This window comes from Mustela erminea, chromosome 1 (assembly GCF_009829155.1).
Source record: "Mustela erminea isolate mMusErm1 chromosome 1, mMusErm1.Pri, whole genome shotgun sequence".
Taxonomy (NCBI): domain Eukaryota; kingdom Metazoa; phylum Chordata; class Mammalia; order Carnivora; family Mustelidae; genus Mustela; species Mustela erminea.
The window spans coordinates 83,998,250-84,020,207 of NC_045614.1; the positions used below are offsets into that span (position 1 = coordinate 83,998,250).

Here is a 21,958-nt window from a genome sequence, read left to right on the forward strand (position 1 = left end):
TACATTTTAAGGTATCTCAATTTTATATTTTTATGTAAACTTGGTTTACACTCAACTTTTAAGGGGCATATTTCCTCTGTAAAGCTACCTCCATCTGTACTCTTCTTACGACCTTTGGTTTCATAAATCAGAATCTTCATGTGATAGGTGAGTGTGTGTGTGATTGAAATAATTCACATGGAAGCCTTTATTTCAAGTTGTTTAGTGAACGCTGTGAGGCTGTGCAATGATGTTGCAGTTATGGATATTTAGACATAGATGATTGCTTGCAGATACTTCCTACTTCTCCCAGAAACATAATCCAGGCAATTTTAGGGCAAAAGGAATAGGCTTTGTGACTTATATTCCTTCCCTGCTTCATCCCTGCATGTTCTTAATTATGCCTTTGGAACTGGTTTTTAGAATATCAACTTTATTTGTTCAAATTATGGACCTTAAACTGCCATTGATTTATTCCGACTATACCATATTGTTCTTTTTCCCCTTTTTTGAACTCATGGGAAGTAAATGAAGACAGAAGAGATGAATTACTTTGTATTTCATCTTTTGTTTCTCCACAGAGTGTCACTCTTCTCCAGAAATTTATTCAGCTCAGTATTTCTAGTAGAGGAGAAATAGTTTTAAAAGCAAATGGAGTTTAAGAATTAAATGTTCATTGTTTTTAGTCTTAACAAAACAATAGGGAGTTTGTTAATTTTAATGTTATTAAATAGTAGTGTTGTAATTTTCCAGTTCTCAAAAGAAACCTTGTTCATTTAATCACAGTGATAAAAGTAATGAAATTATGTTACAGAAAACTGGCAAAATAAAATCACCCATAATCTTGTCACCAAAATTCAACCACTATTATCTTTTTAATCTATTTCTTTCTAGTGTAGCTTCCTGTGTAAACGTTTGCATAGCTTTAATCAGAGCACAATCCTATTTTATATCCTGCTTTTTCACTTAACATAAAATAATTTTATATTGTGTATTCTTAACAACTAACATTTAAAATGCATGTGAAGTGTATTCTTGTTAATGTGACATAATTGCCCTCCATGATCAAACATTTATCTCCTTTTTTTTTCCTTTGTAGTCAGTGAGGCTACAATCATTTTTATATCTGTAACTTTCCCACATTTTAAATTATTGTGTGGATTATCTTCCTAGGACTTGTTCCCAGACATAGATAAAAGGGAATGACCATTTTTATGCTTTTTGAATCATATTACCAAATTATTTCCAAAAGGATTATAGCAATTTGCACAAGCAATCTACCAAGTGTTTTATCATACGTTGTGCCAATCAGTGTTGGGTATTCTCTCTTTCTGTCTGTCTGTCTGTTTCTATTTGCTTATGTACTGTGTTCAAAGTACCACTTTCATATTATTTTATTATAGATTTATTAGTCTCCATATATTTGCTTACTAGATGTGAATCATCTGTTTATATCCTTCTGTTATTTACTTATTCGGTGCTTAATTTTCTTCTAGAAATTTTAGTAGTTGCATTATTTTTTTTAAAGATTTATTTATTTATTTGACAGAAATCACAAGGAGGCAGAAAGGCAGGCAGAGAGAGAGGAGGAAGCAGGCTCCCTGCCGAGCAGAGAGCCCGACTTGGGGCTCGATCCTAGGACTCTGAGATCATGACCTGAGCCGAAGGCAGAGGCTTTAACCCACTGAGCCACCCAGGCACCCCAGTAGTTGAATTTTTTGATGATGATGTTAACACCTTGGTTTTGTTTACTGAAAAATTAAAATTTTTTTTTTAAGATTTTACTTATTTATTTGAGAGAGAGAGAGAGAGAGAGCATGAGAAGAAGGAGGGTCAGAGGGAGAAGCAGACTCCCCACCAAGTAGGAAGCCTGATGTGGAACTCGATCCCGGGACTCCAGGATATGACCTGAGCTGAAGGCTGTCGCTTAATCAACAGAGCCACCCAGGTGCCCCTGTATACTGAAAAAATTTTATATCTGCTTGTCTTATTCTTTAGACCAAATGTTTTAGTCAATTGTAAACTTATCTTTATAATAGAATATAAGTGATAGAAGAATGAACATACACAGCTTTTTTTTTTTGGCATATAACTTCTTGAAATTATGTGTATGTTTTGATGGCCCGAATGATACTATGGTATTCCAAGGGGCGCCTGGATGGCTCAGTTGGTTAAGTGTCCAACTCTTGATTTCAGCTCAGGTCAGGATCTCAGGGTCTTGAGTTCAAGCCCCATGTGGGTCTCCATGCTGAATATGGAGTCTGCCTAAGATTCTCTCCCTCTTTCTGCCCCCTCCCTTCCCTACTGGTGCTCTCTCTCTCTCTAAAGTAAATAAATAAATAAATAAAATAATAATAATACTTAAGAAAAAAAAAGAACAAACGACACTTGGATATTCCTCATTGTATGTATGTATTTGGCTGCCAAGAATACTTGGTAATAGAAATGCTTGACAGTTTTCTAATTTTATAGGAAAAAAGGAGCTAAGATCATATCCAAAAGAGTTGATGATTTCAAAGAAAAGTTTCAGCATAAACTTGGAAGAGTTTTAGACCCGTAAGTTAATAATTGTTTAAATTGATAATGTCTTTGGATGAAGCACTCTTGGGGTAAATGTTGGTTTGTTTTCAATTAGGTTCTATCCATTAAGTAAGAAAGTCATCCCTTTGTGTTCATCAGGGACCTCTCTTAGTTTCTCTAGGGCCTGGGGTTCTAGGAAGGTGCTGAGTCCTCTGAGATGAAGAGGGCATTCAGAGAAGGAGGGCAAGAGAATTTTATGTAAAGCTTTATTTCTGGGGTGTTAGAAATTTAACTTACCATGTTACATTTTTTCTCTCTTCCCTGTCTCTTGTCTGTCTTCCTATCTGTCTCTATTTCCATATTCTGCTTTGAGTATGTTCTTAATTTTCTTTTTAAATCTGGGCTTTTGAAAGCTAGGGAAGGTGTTTAAGCATTACCGATGCAGTGGAAGATTAGACGGAAGATGGACAGGAGAACTTCTGTTTGATCTTCATAGTTTAGTTACAGGAGAAATACAGGCTATTAAAAACATATGGCAAGCATATTTTAAATTCCAGAGATGCCATGTGGTGAGTATTTTAACTAAAGGATTTGTTTTCTTTGATAGCATTGCAGAAACAATGAATGTTCCCCCAGACCACACATTTGGAGCTTGTCTCCGTGCTGAGGAGTATGGTAAATATACAAACTTTCTCCTTAAAAAAAAACAGTAACATCCTCACAAAGTTATGTGGTTGAATTCACCATCTCCTTCCTTCAAACTTCTAATTTTAAAGGCTTCAAATGTTACATTAACATTAATGAACAGTTTGTAGCACACACAAAAAAAATGTTCATATCGTGTTTGAAATAGGTACAGTTTAAAGCTTTTGTGAATGAATACCTAAAGTGTAGTCAAGGCTCAGTGTAGTCAAGGCTTTATTTAGAAAATAAATATGGCTTGTATTAAATAAGCCAAGGTGATTTGAGGCAGCTTTTAAATGAATTCCAGCACTGTACTAGGCCCTTGTTACTCAGAACGTGGTCTGCAGACTGGCCGTGTTGGTGTCCCCTGTAAGTTTCTTAGCATTGCAGAATCTCAGGCTCCATACCAGACTCCTGAAACTGAAACTGCATTTTACGATATTCCTGGATTAATTCTAAGCACATGCAAGTTGGAGAAACCAATGTACTCTTCGATCACAGAATTAAGAACCACTCCCTTCCTACCAGCCAATCAATCAGTTAAGCTATAAATCGGCAGAAGAAACTTGCCAAGATTTTGTCTTTATTTCTAAGCAATCTATATGGTAGACATCCAAAGGAAAGACTATGCTAAAGCTTATCAGGATTGGGTTGTATATCGGTGGTTTTCAAAAATATAGTCTGTAGTCCACCTGCATTCAAATCATCCAGGGAATTTATTAAATATGCAGGTTCTTGAGAGCTGTGCCCAGACATTCTAATCCAGTAGGCTCTTGTGTACGTTAAGGTTTGAGAACCGCTACTGAAAATGTTTTAGCTGAAGCCCATTCACTGACAAAATATATATTTATTGAGCTTATGAAACAGTATTTTAGACTATCATAATTGCATTAATTAGAAGATTGTATTTCAGTTCTGTCTTCAGATGAACTGTTACATGTTTGATGTATGCCTGTTCATCGTAGAGGCTGTCTTACCGGTAAGAGTGGTTAAGAGACGATTTAGGAAATCCATCAACTGGCCTAAAAAAATAAATAGATAATTGTGGTAAATACTGCTTACTTGAGGGAGGCTCCATGCTGGTGTGTGCTCTGTCTTACTGTCTGTTGGATCCTCAGGGTCTAGCACACAGTACATTTTTCACAAATATTTATGGCATGAATTGGTGAATCCAACACATGGTTTATCATTTTGACAATTTGACAACATTGACAAATCTTCCAATAATGGATCAAAGTTATCCCTACAAATGGAATGAGATAGTGTTACAGAATGAAAAGGAAGAACACTGACATTAATAATTTTAAAAAATATATAAGTATCAGTAGCAGCACTGGTGCTGCATAGTTTAACTATGAAAGGGGACACTGAGGCCTCTTTGGACTTTTCCTGGAGTTTATGGATGGATGCAGATTAACTCCAGGTTCTCCCCTTTTGTGACTATTATTGGGGTCAACTGATAGCATTAAAACAAAACAAAACCAAACCTGATAGCATTTATTCTGTAGAAAGCTGCTGCTTCTAGAAACATCTTGATTTCTTAACTGGGCCTTAATTTCTCCTTTACGCTTACTTATGGAAATAAAGGCAGCAGTACAAGGAATGTCTCATCTCTAAGGCCTGTAGTTATTGGTTATGTTAAGAAACCTCCAGGAAGAGTGCAAGGGCTGTGGCCTGCTCCTAGGATGCACCAGAGCAGAGGCAAGTAAAAGGAAAATCCAGGACTGGTGGACAGTGCTGCTGAATGGGAACTGGTTGCAGGCAGAGTACAATTAAAGAGCTTGCTTGGCTTTTCTGACAGCCATGGTGTGATAGCTAGGTCATAGGTCTCCTAGAGCCAGAACTTGTGCTCTTGATTTTAGCTATATAGAGAGATGACTCGAGTAATTACAAGTGATATGACAGGAGCTTCAAACATATTCTTTCAAGGGCAGAGCCAGAAGAAGATATCAGATACATTTCACTCAACAGAAGTTACACCTAGTGGGATTATGGTGGGAAAACCCATGGAGTTGAAAAAACAAGCAATCAGATGGTTATTTTTGCATGTTACTAGAGAGGGAAGGCCTCTGAAGATAAAAACTCAACCAAGAGCCACCTTGTGGAAGAAGGGAGATCTCCATTATATGCAAGAGCCACCCACAGTGTTTATGTCAGAGGCAGGAATGTGGAGGAGGCGAGGAAGCCAGGCTTATTTGTCAAAAATCAGTCTCACTGTCTTGACTTCCTCTCACAGAGCCTTGCTTGTGTTTGGCCCACTTCAGGATGATCTGATGGTAGCTGATTCCATTTCAGATGTTTTGGTCTGAGGCACTTGCCCAGTTCCTGGAACCAGCATTCTTGAGGGCTTCTCACCCCTCTCTACCTGTAAAACTGTAACTTTTATCAGAATATGTGAGATCAGCTCCTGATTTTATAATAAGTAAGAATCTTAGAGGTGCAATGGGTATCTATTAAAAGAGACTCTTGACAGAGCCTAATACAGGGCCTTACACAGAGTAGGTATAAATATTAGTTGCCGTAAACTGCAATAAATGTAGTGATTTAAATTATTCCATCTAGAATATCATAGCCAACTGCCAACATAATCCTGCCCCAAGAAAGCAGGAAGGGAGGAGTACAGGCCAGGAGAAAATGAACTGAGGCAAAAGGTTCCGTCTTGTGACATCTACCAAGCCATAACATCTGAAGCAACGTGGTCAACTCTAGTCTGATCGCTGTCACCATTAACATCCAAGGAATGTTTCCCAAAAGGGAGTGGCAAGGAATGCTTCTAGGCAGTGTCTATGTTTGTACTTTCTTTGTGTCATAATCTGGGGAAGTTCCCCTAAGTCATTAATGATAAATGGAAACAAGGGCCAGGCCTAGAGGGATGTAGCAGGTGAATTGGAGAGTTTATTACTTCCAGATAACTGAGGGGTTGTGGGTCGGCACTCAGTTAATAGAATTGTGGGTGAGGGTCCGTGTGCATGTGGTGGTTCTCAGGAAGCAGGGCTGAGAAATGGGAGCTTGATAGCCATACTGGAGGCAGACTGGAAATTCATATTAGGAGGGAATAGGGTTTTTGAGTTCAATTTTTGCAAGGGATCCCAGAGGTTTAGTAAACTTCAAGGCATATAGTGTGGCCCCCACATGGACTCTTTCCTAGCTTTCAGATACTCAGACAAATGTCTGCAAAGAGGTAGAGACAAGGGCTTAAAGTCCTAGGAAAGATAGTCAAATAGGGCTGATGATTTCCCACTCCCCCTACCCCCAGCCCAAATTAATTTTGTTAGAACTTTTTCACTGAGCAGAGAAGTCACATAAAACAGAAATATTAAGCCTTATCAATTACTTTATGTACTTTTTTATACATAAGGGTTTTCTGTCCTGCTGCATAATAATGTCAGATTTAGGCATGAGGTATTTTTTTTTTTTTTTTTTCATTCACAGACTTTGCTAGATCTCTCTTTTTTTAGGATCAGAATAATATTAACAGACTTTAAATTGAGATAAAAGACTCCCTCCCCCCTCCCCCTTTAATAGGCGCTGGTGATCTCATCCATAACAGACTTCCGGGTGAATATCTTCGAGGAAAGGATAGACAGAGAGCCCTGATTGCAGCTGTGCGACATCACTTGAAGAAATTTAACTGCCAAAACTTTGACACTTTGCTGGCAGCCTTCAGGCACTATGATAAGGCCAGTATTTGAATGGAGTTTTTTGGACTATGCATGACTTATAGATCCTGGCAGGTTGGTGTAGATCAGGGGTCAGCAGACTATGGCTGGAGAGAGTCAAATCTAGCCCACCACCTGTCTTTGTAAATAGTTTTACATGGCAATTTGTTTTAAGTATTTTCTATGGCTGCTTTTGCACTACAAATGCAGAGACTGAATGGCCTGCAAAACTTAAAATATTGTTTTTTGACCCTTGACAGTAAAAGTTTGCTGATCCCTGGACTAGATCAGTGGTTGCCAAAGTGTGGTCCTTTTATCATCACCAGGGTTACTTGGGAACCTGTTAGAAATGTCTATTCTAAGGCCCACCTACTGAATTGGGAACTCCAGGTTGGGGCCTAGCAATTGTGTTTTAACAAGCTCTGCAGGCCGTTCTGATACAACTTGAGAACCACCGTGGCAGAATGAACTGTGTTGTGCTGGGAGCAAGGGGGTGGTGGTGGGGGAGGGGCAGGCATCATAGATCCTCAGGGAAGACTCCTGGGTCTAGGCCGTCTATACCTAAAACTGAGTATGTACACATAGGGCTGACAGTCTGCATTCAAGTCAAGCTTGGAATGCTTCTCCCCAGGGGGAGCAGGATGTAGTTTCAGTTTTGAGAGTGTAAGATGATTCCATTTCTAACATACTCTAAATTGTGTCCTTTCATAAAGTCAGATCAATCTGGGCCTGCATAATTACCTCACACCATTTTAGGCCATCACAGATTTGCTTTCACAAAACTGCACTGCCTTTAGCTATAGTAAGGTACACTATTGTGTCAACCTCTTATGAAACATCACACAATTTTGTTTCTATGCCCATGGTGTTGTTATTTATTTTTGTCACATGTATCCTCTTTATTAAGAAACCCAGTCTTCCTAAAGGAAATAAGTATGCTTCATTTATGTATCTGGTTTGTTTTTACCTCATAAACAGCATGAATTTTGTACTGATTGTGAGTACCTTTTTGACTTGGCCACCAGGAAGCTCAGAGCCAATTCAACAAAATACATCTAGTTTGTGAACATGATCTTAACAGCACACATTTTGTGTGCTTCTTCTTATTTTATTTTATCTTGATTTTCTCTTTGTCCTGATTTCCTCAATTTTGAGGCTCTGTTTAATGGTACTTATTTTTCTAGGCAGCCTGAAACTACTTTAGAATGAGTCTAATTTAAACAAATAAAAGCTCACAAATAAACCTGAAATGATGCAGTGCATCATAATCTTGATATGAGAAGGGGGAAAAAAGTAGAATAATTTTATTTTATCTCAAAAAGAAAAGATAATATTTGTATCCCCCTTCCAATGTTGAGCACAATTTGAGAAAAGTTATACTTCACATTTTTTATCTTAAAATAATCTTGATTACTCATTGGCTTATTCAGTTTAAACCATTCATTTTATTTGTTTTTAGATTAGAGGCCTGTGTGCATGTATTGTACTGATGAATAAAAAGTGGGTTAAGTATCTCATTTAGGCTTGTACCAATTATGTAGGGACAAACACCAATCAGTCACTCACTATATGTCTCACAAAGTTGTGTTTAAAGAAAATGTAAGTATTCAACTGTTTCTCTGGTTTTTAATAGAGACCAATTGCTATTTATAGGTAATTTAAAAATGAATCTTCAGAATTAAAATATGTAAGCTCAAATAAGTATATTTTAAGCTTTACATAAATACAAGTATTTTACAAAGATGATAGATGATAGCAGGATAAATTTAGATAGTAGTGATATGAATCAGAGAACTTACCACAATACATAGAGCTCTGCTTTTTAAAAATTCTTCACTTTAAATGTAATTATAGGCAAGATGATCATCTTAATAGCTGCTGATTATCTTAGTGAACCACCAGGCATATTCCTTATGATAAAATTAAATTAAGCAGGGAGGAAATTACTGAGAATTATTTAATGTTGATATACCTTTTAAATGGTTAACTTTTAATATGCACAATGCAGTGCTCAGTGTCCTCTAGGAGCCTTTTCTTTTTCTTTTTTTTTCTGAGAGGGTAATAAGATGTGGGTCTTCTAGTACAGCTGTAGGAAAATTTTTGATTATTTGAATCTTTTATTATTGAATGCCCAGATTTACTTTAATAAAAAACACAAAACAAAACAGAATAAGTAAGCCATGATTTTCTAAATGAATCTTCTTGGCTTAGAGGATTAATTCTGTTATTTATTGAACACTCACTGTACATCAAACATTATTTCAGATAATGTGCAGTCTTTCCACTTAGGAAATTTAAAATCTAGAGAGGAAATAAAAAGACTCATCATGTCAACAAGTGGTCACAGTAGAGTCCCAAATTTTCAAAATAAGTATATTATTTTAATTCCTTTTATTATTTTTTTTGAAAAATTTAATTTCTTTTTATTTATTTTTTTTCCATCACCCAGTTACCCCATCCCTCTCCCCTCCAGTAACCTTCAGATTTTTTCCTAGGATTAAAAGTCTCTTATGGTTTGTCTCCCTCTCTGGTATCATCTTGTTTTATTTTTCCTCTCTTCCCCTATGATCCTCTGTCTTGTTTCTCAAATTCCACATATGAGTAAAGCCCTGTGATAATTGTCTTTCTCTGATTGGCTGATTTCTGTTAGCATAACACCCTCTAGTTCCGTTCATGTCATTGCCAATGGCAAGATGTCATTTTTTGATTCCTGAGTGGTATTCTGTTGTGTATATCTATAACACATCTTCTTTATCCATTCGTCTGTTGATGGACATCTAGGCTCTTTCCACAGTTTGACTAATGTGGATATTGCTGCTGTAAACATTCGGGTGCAAGTGCCCCTTTGGATACTACCTTTGTATCTTTGACATAAATACCCAGTAGTGCAATTGCTGGATCACGTGGTAGCTATATTTTCGACTTTTTGAGGAATCTCCATACTGTTTTCCAGAGTGGCTGCACCAGCTTGCATTCTCATCAACAGTGTAAGAGGGTTCCCTTTTCTCCACATACTTGCCAACATCTGTTGTTTCCTGACTTGTTAATTTTAGCCATTCTGACTAGTGTGAGGAGGTACTTCATTGTGATTTTGATTTGCATTTTCCCGATGCCAAGTGATGTGGAACATTTTTTTCATGTGTTTTTTGGATGTTTTCTTTGGAGCAATTGTCTATTGATGTCTTCTTTCCATTTCTGGATTGGATTATTTGTTGTTTGGGGATTGAGTTTGACAAGTTCTTTATAGATTTTAGATACTAGTCCTTTATCTGATAAGGCATTTGCAAATATCTTTTCCCATTCTGTTGGTTGTCTTTGGGTTTTGTTAACTGTTTTCCTTTGCTGTGCAAAAGCTTTTTGTCTTGATGAAGTCCTAATAGTTCATTTTTGCCTTTGTTTCACTTGCTTTTGGAGACGTGTCTAGCAAGAAGTTGCTATGGCTGAGGTCACAGAAGTTGTTGCCTGTGTTCTCCTCTAGGATTTTGATGGTTTCCTGTCTCATATTTAGGTCTTCCATTCATTTTGAGTATTTTTGTGTATGGTGTAGGGAAATGATCCAGTTTCATTCTTCTGCATGTGGCTGTCCAGTTTTCCCAACACCATTTGTTGAAGAGACTGTCTTTTTTCCTTTAGACATTCTTTCCTGCTTTGTCAAAGATTAGTTGCCTAGAAAGTTGAGGATCAATTCCTTTTATTCTAATCATTATCCAGGAAGGAGCTGAGATGAGATTATTCCTTTTTGGAGACAGGTACATTCAGTGATAAAACTGGTTGTGTGAGCCAGAAGCTGGTGAGGAAGTTAGACAATTTTTGAAAAGTTTTTTCCAAAGCTCAGTCCTATCAGGTGTCTGTGGATGGCTGGGTGTAGGAAAGGTTCATTGAATACCTTGACTGACAGCTCATTGTTGAGTAACACTTTGGCTATAAGACACACCATTGTCAGGCAGAGAATGGTCCAGAAAGCAAAACACATGGGTTAGATTAATTTCATGGGCCATACGCTTATGCTTGGCGTTGGCTGATAAAACTGGGATAGCAATTCCACAGAGGTTTCATGTAGTCAGTATGCCAGGAGCATGGAGGCAATGCCTTATGTGGATGTGTCTTCCCCCCATGAGACAAACTGGCCAACTTTTGTCAGGAGTCACAAGTATGGCATATGGTGTGGTAGCCTTTGCCTCCAAAACATAGTGTGATTTACATTGTAATGATTAGTGTGTTACCATGTCTGGTACAACAGTGGATCCAGGCAGCAAAGGTTTCATATGGATGGTTTAAGTTCAGTCAGAAGCTTGATTTCTATCTGAGAATGAGCAGAGAATGGACCCTTATCATGTTTTCAATCCATACAAATTGCTATATTGGGCAATGAAGCCATCATTGTTGGTACCATCTATTACAGTTTTGAGAACCTCTTGATTCAACTGCCATATCCCATGTAGCTTTTCAGCTAGGGCTATGGAGTTTGCATTTTTGGTTGACTTGGGCTTGTAGCAGAAGTTTTCATAAAAGAGTCTATAGTCCAAGGCCTTTGCAACCCCTTATCAAGATAATATGTTTAAAATTCTCATTCTGTTTCAATATAAGCATCAGGGATGTTTTCCAGGCCTATGGATCTGACTGCAGGAATTTATCTAGAGTTTGTTGGGTGAGTTCCTCATTCTCCAGGGATCACCTTCATAAGCATTTTAAAACTAATCCTGAGCATAAGAGCTGAAACACTAGTCAATGAGTCATTTATCTTTTCTCTTGGAAGTTTGTCTCGGAAACTTCTCTGAGAAGGCCAAAGCTCCCTTAATAGCAGCCGGGGGTGCCTGGGTGGCTCAGTGGGTTAAAGCCTCTGCCTTCAGCTCAGGTCATGATCCCAGGGTCCTGGGATCAAGCCCCGCATTGGGCTATGTGCTCCGTGGAGAGCCTGCTTCCTCCTCTCTCTCTGCCTCTCTACCTACTTGTGATCTCTGTCAAATAAATAAATAAAATCTCTAAAAAAAAAAAAAAAAAAAAAGCAACCGGGACCGACTGCAAAAATACTCAGATCTTTCACTATCATCTCCAAGTGGGTTTTAGGTTTGATAGACTCCAGGAGGGGCTGAGGGGTAAGATACCTCAGGTCTTGCCATTCTTTGTTAACAAGCGTTACGTGGGGCCCCGGAGTGGCTCAGTCTGTTAGGTGTCTGCCTTCAGTTCAGGTCATGATCTTGGGTCTTGGGATGGAGCATGACTGCTGAGCAGGAAGCCTGTTTCTCTCTCTGCCCCTCTCTGCTGCTCTGCGCTCTCTCTCTTTCTCAAATAAATCAATACAATCTTAAAACAACAAGCATTATGTGTTTGGCCCCTTTGTCTCTCATCCAAGTGCTAACCAGTCCTGACCCTGCTAAGCTCCCAACATCAGATGAGATTGGGAGTGTTCAGAGTGGTTTGGACATAGACTACCTTTTTATCTCCCAAGTGAACAAATTAGTTCCTGCCCAGAGCCTTCATAAATTTCCCTCCTTTTTCACTTAGTGTAGGTACTCCTGTCTTTAACTGTTGTCTGGAAGAAGGTGGAACTTCCTCATACTAGGATGAATTTTAGTGCTAATTGTTACACTGTGGCCAGATTGCTAGCATGTCCCTCTTGCCCACAGGAGTGTTGACAACAAACAGGCAATGGTCTTCGAGTCTATCTCCCTGTGTTTGGCCTATAACTACTTCCCCAATTTCTCCTCATTACCAGACAAAAGAATGGAGAACCATTTAGTGCTCAGTTGGAACACCAGAGGTGTTAAAAACTTTGAAAGCATGGGAAAATGTAGAAAGCTATCAAGAGTTCACAATGTTGGTTAAATGAAATGTCAAGCACAAATCATGGTTACACCTGCCCTCCCACAGTATAAATAGCATGATTGAAAGAAAAAAAATGTTAAAGTGGAATGAACAAAGATTCTGTGTCACATCCTGCTTCAACCAGGGTTCAAATTACAGTGTGTGTATCACAATGAGGAACTCACTTAGTATTTGACTGCTCTTATGTAAAAAATAAGACAAATTCTTTGAATTTATGTGATCTCTTTCTTTTTTCTTAAATGAGATAATAGATGTTGCATACTCTGCTCTTAAAGACAATGCTTGCTTCATCTTTTTCTGCTTTGTGTCTAACAGAATGGAGATGGGGTGATAGATAAAGCCGAGCTTCGGGAGGCTTGTGAACAAGCCAGCTTACACTTAGATGAGAAGCTCCTGGACCAGCTCTTTGACTACTGTGATGTCGATAATGATGGGCAGATTAACTACCTAGAATTTGCAAATTTTCTTAACTGGAAAGATAGAATGACTCTTAAAGAGCATGAAGAGAGGGTCATTATTAAAGGTATTTAATTTTTGAAAGTTTGCTGAATTCTTACATGGGCTTTTATATTTTCAGTTTTCTAGGAGCTTGACTTGTCAACTTTAATATTTTATAATAAAAAATATGCACATAGATACATATTATTTGCTTATTTATGCATAGAATATCTGTGGAAGGACAGGAAAGAATTTGATGATGTTTAAGGGGAACCAGGTAGCTAGGGGACAGGGTGGCAGCAAGACTCACATTTTAATCTATGTGTTTTATGTCTTTGAATTTGGAACCATGCAGTAACCTCTTCAAAAAAAAAAAAAATTATAAGCAAAACAGTTTACACCGAAATCCAAAATATGAAAGATAGTTCCTCAGAAAGCTGTTTGAAAAACCATTGTCTTAGAGTAATTAGCTCCCCTCCCCCAGGAAAACTCAGTAGTAGTCTAGGATTTGACATAAGAAAATTTATTCTTTTGCATTTTATATGAGAAAGAAAGCAATCTTTACCTTTATTTAAATATTTTCCTGTTTCCACGTTGACTTCCTGCATCACTAACTCTCTGTGTGTGTGTGTGTGTGTATGTATATACATACACACATAGATGTACTCTCTCTATATAAAATCACAGTGAATGTACCATTTTTATTTGGCTTTTCAAAGTTTAGTTTACAAATTTCTATGGAATTAAGAAATAATTTTATGGTAAACTTTTTAATGAACTTCATTTTCAGTTCCCTCATGCAGATGTAAGATGAATTACTAAGCTATTTCCTCACTCTTTGAAATTTAGGTTATTTCCAGATATTTTAAAAGTAGTATCAGTAACGCTATAATGATTATCATCTCTCAAAAATCTTTGTTTCTAATTATATCTAATTTCTTATGAATGTTATTATTGTCCCAGAAGTAACTATATTTTCATTTTGCTTTTCTAAATGATTGTACCAATTTGCAATTTTATCAGCCAGATCTGTGAGGTTTTATTCTAACTTTGCTACTACTGAGTATTATTCCAATCATTCTTGTAATTTAGTTATTATTATGACACTTTCTTCACTTTAATGTTCAAATCTTGATTATTAGAGAGGATTAACTTTTTAAAAAGATTGTTTACATTTCTATCTCCTCTGGAATAGTCTCCTCTAAAAAGTGAAGTTATTACTGTTTTTACTTTTATTCCTGGGTCATGCCTTTCTGCAAGGCCAAAACCAAATTTGGGGCCTTATTTATGATGGGAGCCCTTATGAGTTTCTGAGATGGCCTTTCTGTTCAAGCAGCTAAGACAGTAGGGGGATTTTGTTTGCCTAATGAAGATTTTATAGAAAACAATTCTAGGCGGAGGACTCAGGAGGGAGGGGGGCGGGGGCGGGTCGAGGGAAAAAAAAAAAAAAAAAAAGAAAACAATTCTACCCTAGTCCTTTCAGAAATACAAAGGGGTGATAGAGTTTTTTCTTCTTGGCACAACTCTTCGAGTAGTGGGGGAAAGTAGAAGCCTGTTTTCAAACCAGATCATTTTTCAAATTGTTCCTAGTGTTTGGGTTCTGACTTCATCAGTCGTTTTCAATGGAGTCCTTGAGATTTTCCGTCTTCTAAGACAGTGGCCAGTGGTTCAGTCAGGGGCTCAGGAAAGTTTTGCCAGGGATTTTCTCATATCCAATTCTATTTTCAGAGGAAAGGGTTAAGTATTCTTTCTTTCTTTCTTTCTTTCTTTCTTTCTTTCTTTCTTTCTTTCTTTCTTTCTTTCTTTCTTCTTTTTTTTTTTTTTAAAGGTTTTATTCACCTATTTGACAGAAATCACAAGTAGGCAGAGAGACAGGCAGAGGGAGAGAGGGGGAAGCAGGCTCCCTGCCAAGCAGATAGCTCCATCCCAGGACCCCTGGGATCATGAACTGAGCCAAAGGCAGAGGCTTTATCCCACTGAACCACCCCGGCGCCCCAAAAGGGGTAAGTATGCTAAGGCAGTGGCTTTCAAACAGTTTTCCGAGACACTATTTCTCATACTGGTCCAGATTTCTGCTTTTTGGGGGGCGCAGGGAGGAGATTAGAAGTTTTGGAACACAAGGCCTGAATGTGTTCATGGCAGATTGCCAGGATCTGAATGGGGGCTCCAGATTTCAGATATGCATGTCTTTTCTGGTTTGCCACAATTCCCACCCCAACCGGATACTGGGGCACCAATTTGCCTTTATAATCCTTGCTTGGGCTTTCCCCAAACCCCAAGCGTTCGTCAACAGATTGAAAGACCACAGCGCCCTCTAGTGATAGCTGTGGAGCTCCCAGCTCTGTGAAAAAGGTGTGCCAGGAATTTACTCCTAAATTTCAGAACGACTCAACAAAGCAGATCTTCAAAAGGACTGAGTCTTACAATTCGAGTTTTACCTCAGGGTTTTCTTTTATACACCGATGTGAAGAAGGTTATTTATATAATCGGTTCCTGAGCTCACACTGTGTTCTCATTGCCGAATGTTGCAATACGTGGGGCTCCCCGTCACCATCAGGTATGTGTGGAATTTACAACTCCACATGTGTCTTCTCCAGTCTCTCCTTGGGGCACAACTCTGGAAACAACTCTGGTAATCCTGTAGTTCAAGTTAAATATAAAAATAAACTCTAATTTTTTTTTAAAGGGAAAAATAGGTTTCATTTTTTCATCTGGTCTCTTAGATGTAAAAGCTTTATTCTAGACTAAAGTGGGTGGAGTGGTGAAAAGAAACAGGCCACATTCAGATTTCCTGGTGTATGACATTGGCCTGCCCTTGCTTTTCCACAGTGGGATGCTGGCATTAGTGACCACCGCTCAGTCTCAGTCTCTACCAGCAAGGAGAAACTAACCAGGAAAGCTGATTTTGTTACAGAGCAGCAAGCGATTTCTTCCAGTAATTTGCCCCCCACCCTCAACTCTTTGCTTAAAGGTAAAAAACCAGCTTGTGCAAATCCTGATGAGGCTAATGTTGAAGAATCTGAACCAACTCTCCTGATAAAGCCGGAAGATATTGTCTTAAAAGAACCAGGGAGCTCAGAAAAGACTCTTCGGACACTTCTAAGGCCAAGTGATAAAGTTTCTAGTCACTATAAGACAACTTCTTCTGAGATCAATGCAGTTGTAGGGGCTCTTCCTTCTACTTGTGAGTATGCCACATTATTTGCTGAGTTTTCGAAGTACGATCAGCAAACATAGAAGTGTCCTTTGTCTGTCCTTGTATTGTCTCCAGCTGCTACCTTCACTAGGCTTTTCTCAAAGCCTAGGACCTTTCATTCAGTTCTGTATTTGAACCATCCAGGAGGTTTCAATAAATGCAGGCTGAATGGAACTATTGCTAATGATGACCCAAGTAAGATGATTTCCTTAACACTGAATGTTACACAGACTATGCCAAGTGTTAGGAAATTCATAAGCCATGTGATTCTTAGATATACGCAGATTACCTTCAAATATTTGAAGAGCTTTTGCAAAACAATTCTCTGTATCTTCATTCTCCATCTGTGAGTTTGCTAAGGCTGCCATAACAAGTACCACAAACCTGAACAGAAATTTATCATCTATGGTTTTGGGAGATGGAAGTCTGAGGCCAGGGTATTGGTAGGGTTGGCTCCTTCTGGGGCTGTGAGGGGGAATCGTTCTGGGCTTCTCACCTAGATTCTGGTGTGTTGCTGGCAATCTTTGGTGTCCCTTTTCTTTTGCTGCATCACCCTGATTTCTGCCTTCAACTTCACATGGTGTTCTGTTGTGTGAAAGCCTGGGTCCAAATGGCCCCTTTTATAGGGACTCCCAGTCACATTGGATTGGCGACCTACTCTATTCCAGTGTGACGTCGTCTTAATTAATTACAAAGGCAATGACTCTTTTTCTTTTGAGTAATTTCTACACCCAACATGGGGCTCTAATTTATACTCCCAAGATCTACCAACTGAGCGAGCCAGACATCCTGCAATCGCTCTATTTTTAAATAAAGTCACATTTAGAGGTACTGGTGATTAGGATTTTAACATATAAATCTGGGGAGAATATAGTTCAACTCATAACACCTCATATCTTATTATTTGTTTATTTATTTGTCAGAGAGAGAGAGAGAGCAAACGCAGGCAGAGCGGCAGGCAGAGGCAGAGAGAGAAGCAGGCTTCCCACTGAGCAAGGAACCAGATGCGTTACTCGGTCCCAGGACCCTGGGATCATGACCTGATCCAAAGGCAGTGGCTTAACCGATTGAGTCACCCAGGCATCCCAACTCATACCTTATTATTGAGCATGATGACTCTTGGTTAGTTAGAGACTATTTTATGTTGGCTAAGATCACTTCCTTAGACTAAGGACATGATTAAAGTTTTATGCATTTTTCTTAACTGGATTTTATAGACATGTTATATATGTTCTAGTATAATGAGATCTTGCTACTCCCTTTAGAATAGTGTTGTCCAATAGAAATATAATTGGAGTTCTATGTATTTAAAAATTTTTAGTAGCCACATTAAGCAAAAGAAACAGGTGAAATAAATTTTAATAGTATATATACTTTATGTATAGTATATAGAGCTTCCAAATATTTTTCAACAATTAATCAATATAAAATGATTAAATATGCCACTTTTTACTAAATCTTTGAAATTCAGTGTGTATTTTATACTTATATCACATCTCAGTTTGGACCCATTTCAAGTATGTACTCAATTGCTCCATGTGGCTGGTGGCTACTATATTGTACTGTTCAGTTTTAGAATGTTTTTTTCCCTTTCTCATTGGTGTCTTAGGTTATCCCATCTATGGTGTTCCAACCATTCGGTCTGATATTCCTGCCCCCCGAATTCGTCGTGTCAGTGATAGAACTAATTATGGCGAAGAGGGCAATGCCTATTCCTTACTACATCCTACCATCTTTGGCCAGAAAGGAGTGTTTGAAAGAGACTTCTTCAAGACCAGATCAAAAAAAGAGGTACAGCATATTATTTCATAAGATTTGGAAGAAATGTCAGCTTCACACAAACACACAAAGATGAAAATGTTTATTTATCCACAACTATTTAATTTTAGACTGTTTAAAATGGGAGCTTTGATATTACAAAAGTCATCAGGATCCTCATATACAGGATTTTTTTTTTAAGATTTTATTTATTTATTTCACAGACAGAGATCACAAGTAGGCAGAGAGAGAGGAAGGGAACCAGGCTACCCACCAAGCAGAGATCCCGATGCGGGGCTCGATCCCAGGACCCTGGAATCATGACCTGAGCCGAAGGCAGAGGCTTTAACCCACTGAGCCACCCAGGCACCCCCAAATACAGAATTCTTGAGGATAATGTTCAGTTTGGTTGTTTTGGTTGATGTTTTCATACGATTCTTGGAGCAGTTTTTCTTCTATCATAGGAAATATTACATTCACATTATATATCCACTATGACCTACACATAAAAAGAAAAACATTTTCCTGAGGAACTCAACACTATTCGTAGTTGAGAAAAAGCAAAAGAGATTGGTCCCTTCCTTGTGTAAGTATCTTATGGTTTTGTATCTCCAAAACCAAGAAGTAAGTATGAGAAGGGCCACTCTGTGCCCTCTTGATGTACCGTGGCTATCTTCTGTCTTAGATTATCTGTGAGAGCACTGATTTATTTATTCTGTCCTGTTGCCACACCATTTGTCAACCCATGTATCTGGTTTTTGTTTGTTAGAAAACATGGTCCTCATATTGTAGGTGATTTTCTTCCTACGTGGGTTATAAAACAGAAACAACCGGCTAGGTCAGAATAGCCACTGAGGTTCTAAGAGCCAAAGATTAATAGCAATGCTTGGCCAACCTGCCTTGGTCTGCACTCATAAAAAGCAGGGTGTAAACTAGGGTGCAATAGCTTCTTCAGAATTTTCATATTCAGAACTAGGAATGGTTGAGGAGACAGTCATATGGTACCTTCTGGCACTTCAGATGAAGCACTGATGGCTTGAAAACTTACTAACTACTGCCTTAATTATAATACATTCATCCCAACATTTAATCCCCACTGAGGTAGGAGACAGAAAGAAGAAGGGAGGAGAAACTCAGAGAAGATGCCTGCTGGGTGTTCCCAATGAAGGAACTCAAAGTCCACTCAGGGGTCAGAAAAGGGACACTCCCAAAGTGTTTCACTTCCCTTGATTACTCTAAAGGGCCTATGAAATAGTTGCCAAAAGAAACAAAAATCATGCTTGTTGCATGATACCTAAAATTCTTTTAACTAGGAAGTTGTCCTTTAATTCACACTTCTAGAAAAAAAGAAAACCCAAATGAGTGGTTGAGTAGTAATGCTAACTTGAGAGTGGATGGACTTCTGGAAAATAATAGCAAATCAGTGCACTGTGATGGAATAGGGAACTAGGGGAGGGAGGCCTCCTGAGGAGGCGGGAAGGAAATGGAGGTGGAGGTTTGGGATGCTCAAGACTGACTTGGGCTATTTCTGGAATTCGCTCTGTCGGGACAGTCCTTACCTGCCCCTGGATGGGGGGGAACCACAGCTCTGCACTTGGGCACTGAGGTGTTTTTGTTGTACAACCGCAGCTGCTTGCAGCTCTGCTTTTTTGAATTTCAAATGTATTTGATTATACTGTTAATTTCCCATGAGGGCACATCATTTCTAGGGGATCTTTTAATTTTGTTAAGATTTTGTTTAATAGATGTATTCTGCAGCACTTGTATTTCTTTGGCTTTCCTATTCACTAACCTTTCTTTCCATTTCCCTCCTGGCTTTTTTTCTGTATGCCTCAAAGTAAATATTTTTCCTCTTTTAAATTTAATTTTGGGGCACCTGCATGGCTTAGTCGGTTAAGTGTCTGCCTTGGGCTCAGGTCATGATCCTGGGGTCCTGGGATAGAGCCCCCACCCACTGCATCAGGCTCCCTGCCTCTCCCCTCGCTCATGTGTTCTCTCACTCTCTCGCTCAAATAAATAAATGGAAAAAAATCTTAAAAAAAATAAATTTAGTTTCATTTTTTTCCCACACCTTTTTTTTTTTTTTTTTAAAGATTTTATTTATTTATTTGACAGACAGAGATCACGAGTAGGCAGAGAGGCAGGCAGAGAGAGAGAGAAGAGGAAGCAGGCTCCCTGCTGAGCAGAGAGCCCGATGCGGGACTCGATCCCAGGACCCTGAGATCATGACCTGAGCTGAAGGCAGCGGCTTAACCCACTGAGCCACCCAGGCACCCTTTCCCACACCTTTTATTTCCTCTACTCATTCTAACATTTCTTTCCACTGCTGGTTCTTATCTTTCCTTTCTTAAATTTTCCCTGGGATGTAAGAAATATGTTTTCCCATAATAATTATCATTGCAGAAAAATGACTAATAACCAGAATTTGCTGGTTTTCAATATGCTCAAATTTTAGTTTGCTCAGTTATTCATGCATACTCTATCTTTCTGACATTTGCACACCTATAACTATAAGGTTTATAACAGGCCAGTAAGAGACATTTTATAAGTGATCATATTTTAGAGAAGAGAAACTAATTTTCAAGGGATTGACATGACATATACAAGATCCTAGTGATAAGAAGTGAGATAGAACTCAGATCCAGCAAGTCTTCTTTCAACCAAAAACAAAGAGTTGGAAGCAATTTTGTATATGGGCTAGTATAGGTGAATATTCTCATCTTCATATTAACAAAATGATTCCTGAATTGAAAATACTGGAATTTTTGATAGCTGATTATTATTTTATATACCAGGCACACATGTACATACACGTGTTGGTGCACAATTTTGGGGGGATAAATATCCATAGTATTAGATGTTATAAAGATATTTTTAAAATTCAAATTTAAAGGGGTGCCTGGGTGGCTCATTGGGTTAAGCCACTGCCTTCGGCTTGGGTCATGATCTCAGTATCCTGGGATCAAGCCCCGCATTGGGCTCCTTGCTCAGTGGGGAGCCTGCTTCTCTCTCTGCCTCTGCCTGCCTCTCTGCCTGCTTGTGCTCTCTCTCTGTCAAATAAATAAATAAATAAATAAATAAATAAATAAAATCTTAAAAAAAAAAAATCTGGGGCACCTGGGTGGCTCAGTGGGTTAAAGCCTCTGCCTTCGGCTCAGGTCATGATCTCAGGGTCCTGGGATCAAGTCCCGCATCGAGCTCTCTGCTCCGCGGGGAGCCTGCTTCCCTTCCTCTCTCTCTACCTGCCTCGCTGCCTAGTTGTGATCTCTGTCAAATAAATAAAATCTTAAAAAAAATAAAATAAAAGCACAAACCTTAGTCTGACCTTCAATTTTTTTTTCTAGATTGCAGAGATATTATGTAATATTGGTGTCAAGCTTTCTGATGAAGAATTTGAAAATGTATGGAATCTTGCATCAAAAAAACATCACAGAGGAGAAGTTTGTGTTGAGACCATCAGAAATGTTCTGGATGAGATACAACATGCAGACCGGGTCAAGTGTAAAACAACCATGTGATATTTTTGGGGTTCATTCATTTAAACAAAAGAATTGTTAAATCTGAATTCATCAAAAATGTTCAGTCCATTCTGGTTTTAGATATTATGTTAGAATTCAGCAATCACTGTAGTAGGACTCCTGTGTCTGTGTATATGGCTAATAAATTTGATTGGGATTTTAAGATTTATTTTATATTCTATAAAACACCAAGAACTTGAAAAGCACTTAGAGTTAACCTTTTACCTTACCAAAGGTAAGGTATGTTTAGAATACTTAAGAAGTCTATGCATTTAGTTGGTTGACTGGATTTCAAAGTCTAGTTTGTGATACCAGGTTGACAAAATTTTGCTTCCAACCTTTTGTTCTTTTTCTCTTTAGGTGTCACTATAACAGAACGT

The 21,958-nt window shown here is 38.4% G+C and overlaps 1 protein-coding gene across 3 annotated transcripts in view; it reads left to right on the plus strand.

Moving 5' to 3' along the window:
- EFHB (EF-hand domain family member B) overlaps positions 1 to 21,747 on the plus strand; it is a 57,280-nt gene extending 35,533 nt beyond the window's left edge. For 2 of the 3 annotated variants that reach the window (XM_032332038.1, XM_032332032.1), the window contains exons 7-13: positions 2,452 to 2,535; positions 3,107 to 3,174; positions 6,709 to 6,863; positions 12,984 to 13,191; positions 16,078 to 16,290; positions 17,912 to 18,093; positions 21,405 to 21,747. In XM_032332038.1, coding sequence (XP_032187929.1) covers positions 2,452 to 2,535; positions 3,107 to 3,174; positions 6,709 to 6,863; positions 12,984 to 13,191; positions 16,078 to 16,290; positions 17,912 to 18,093; positions 21,405 to 21,578 — 1,084 coding nt within the window. In that variant the 3' untranslated portion in view covers positions 21,579 to 21,747. The remainder of the gene's footprint in view (positions 1 to 2,451; positions 2,536 to 3,106; positions 3,175 to 6,708; positions 6,864 to 12,983; positions 13,192 to 16,077; positions 16,291 to 17,911; positions 18,094 to 21,404) is intronic. The other variant, XM_032332033.1, reaches the window with a different exon arrangement.
- The last annotated feature ends 211 nt before the right edge of the window (positions 21,748 to 21,958 follow it).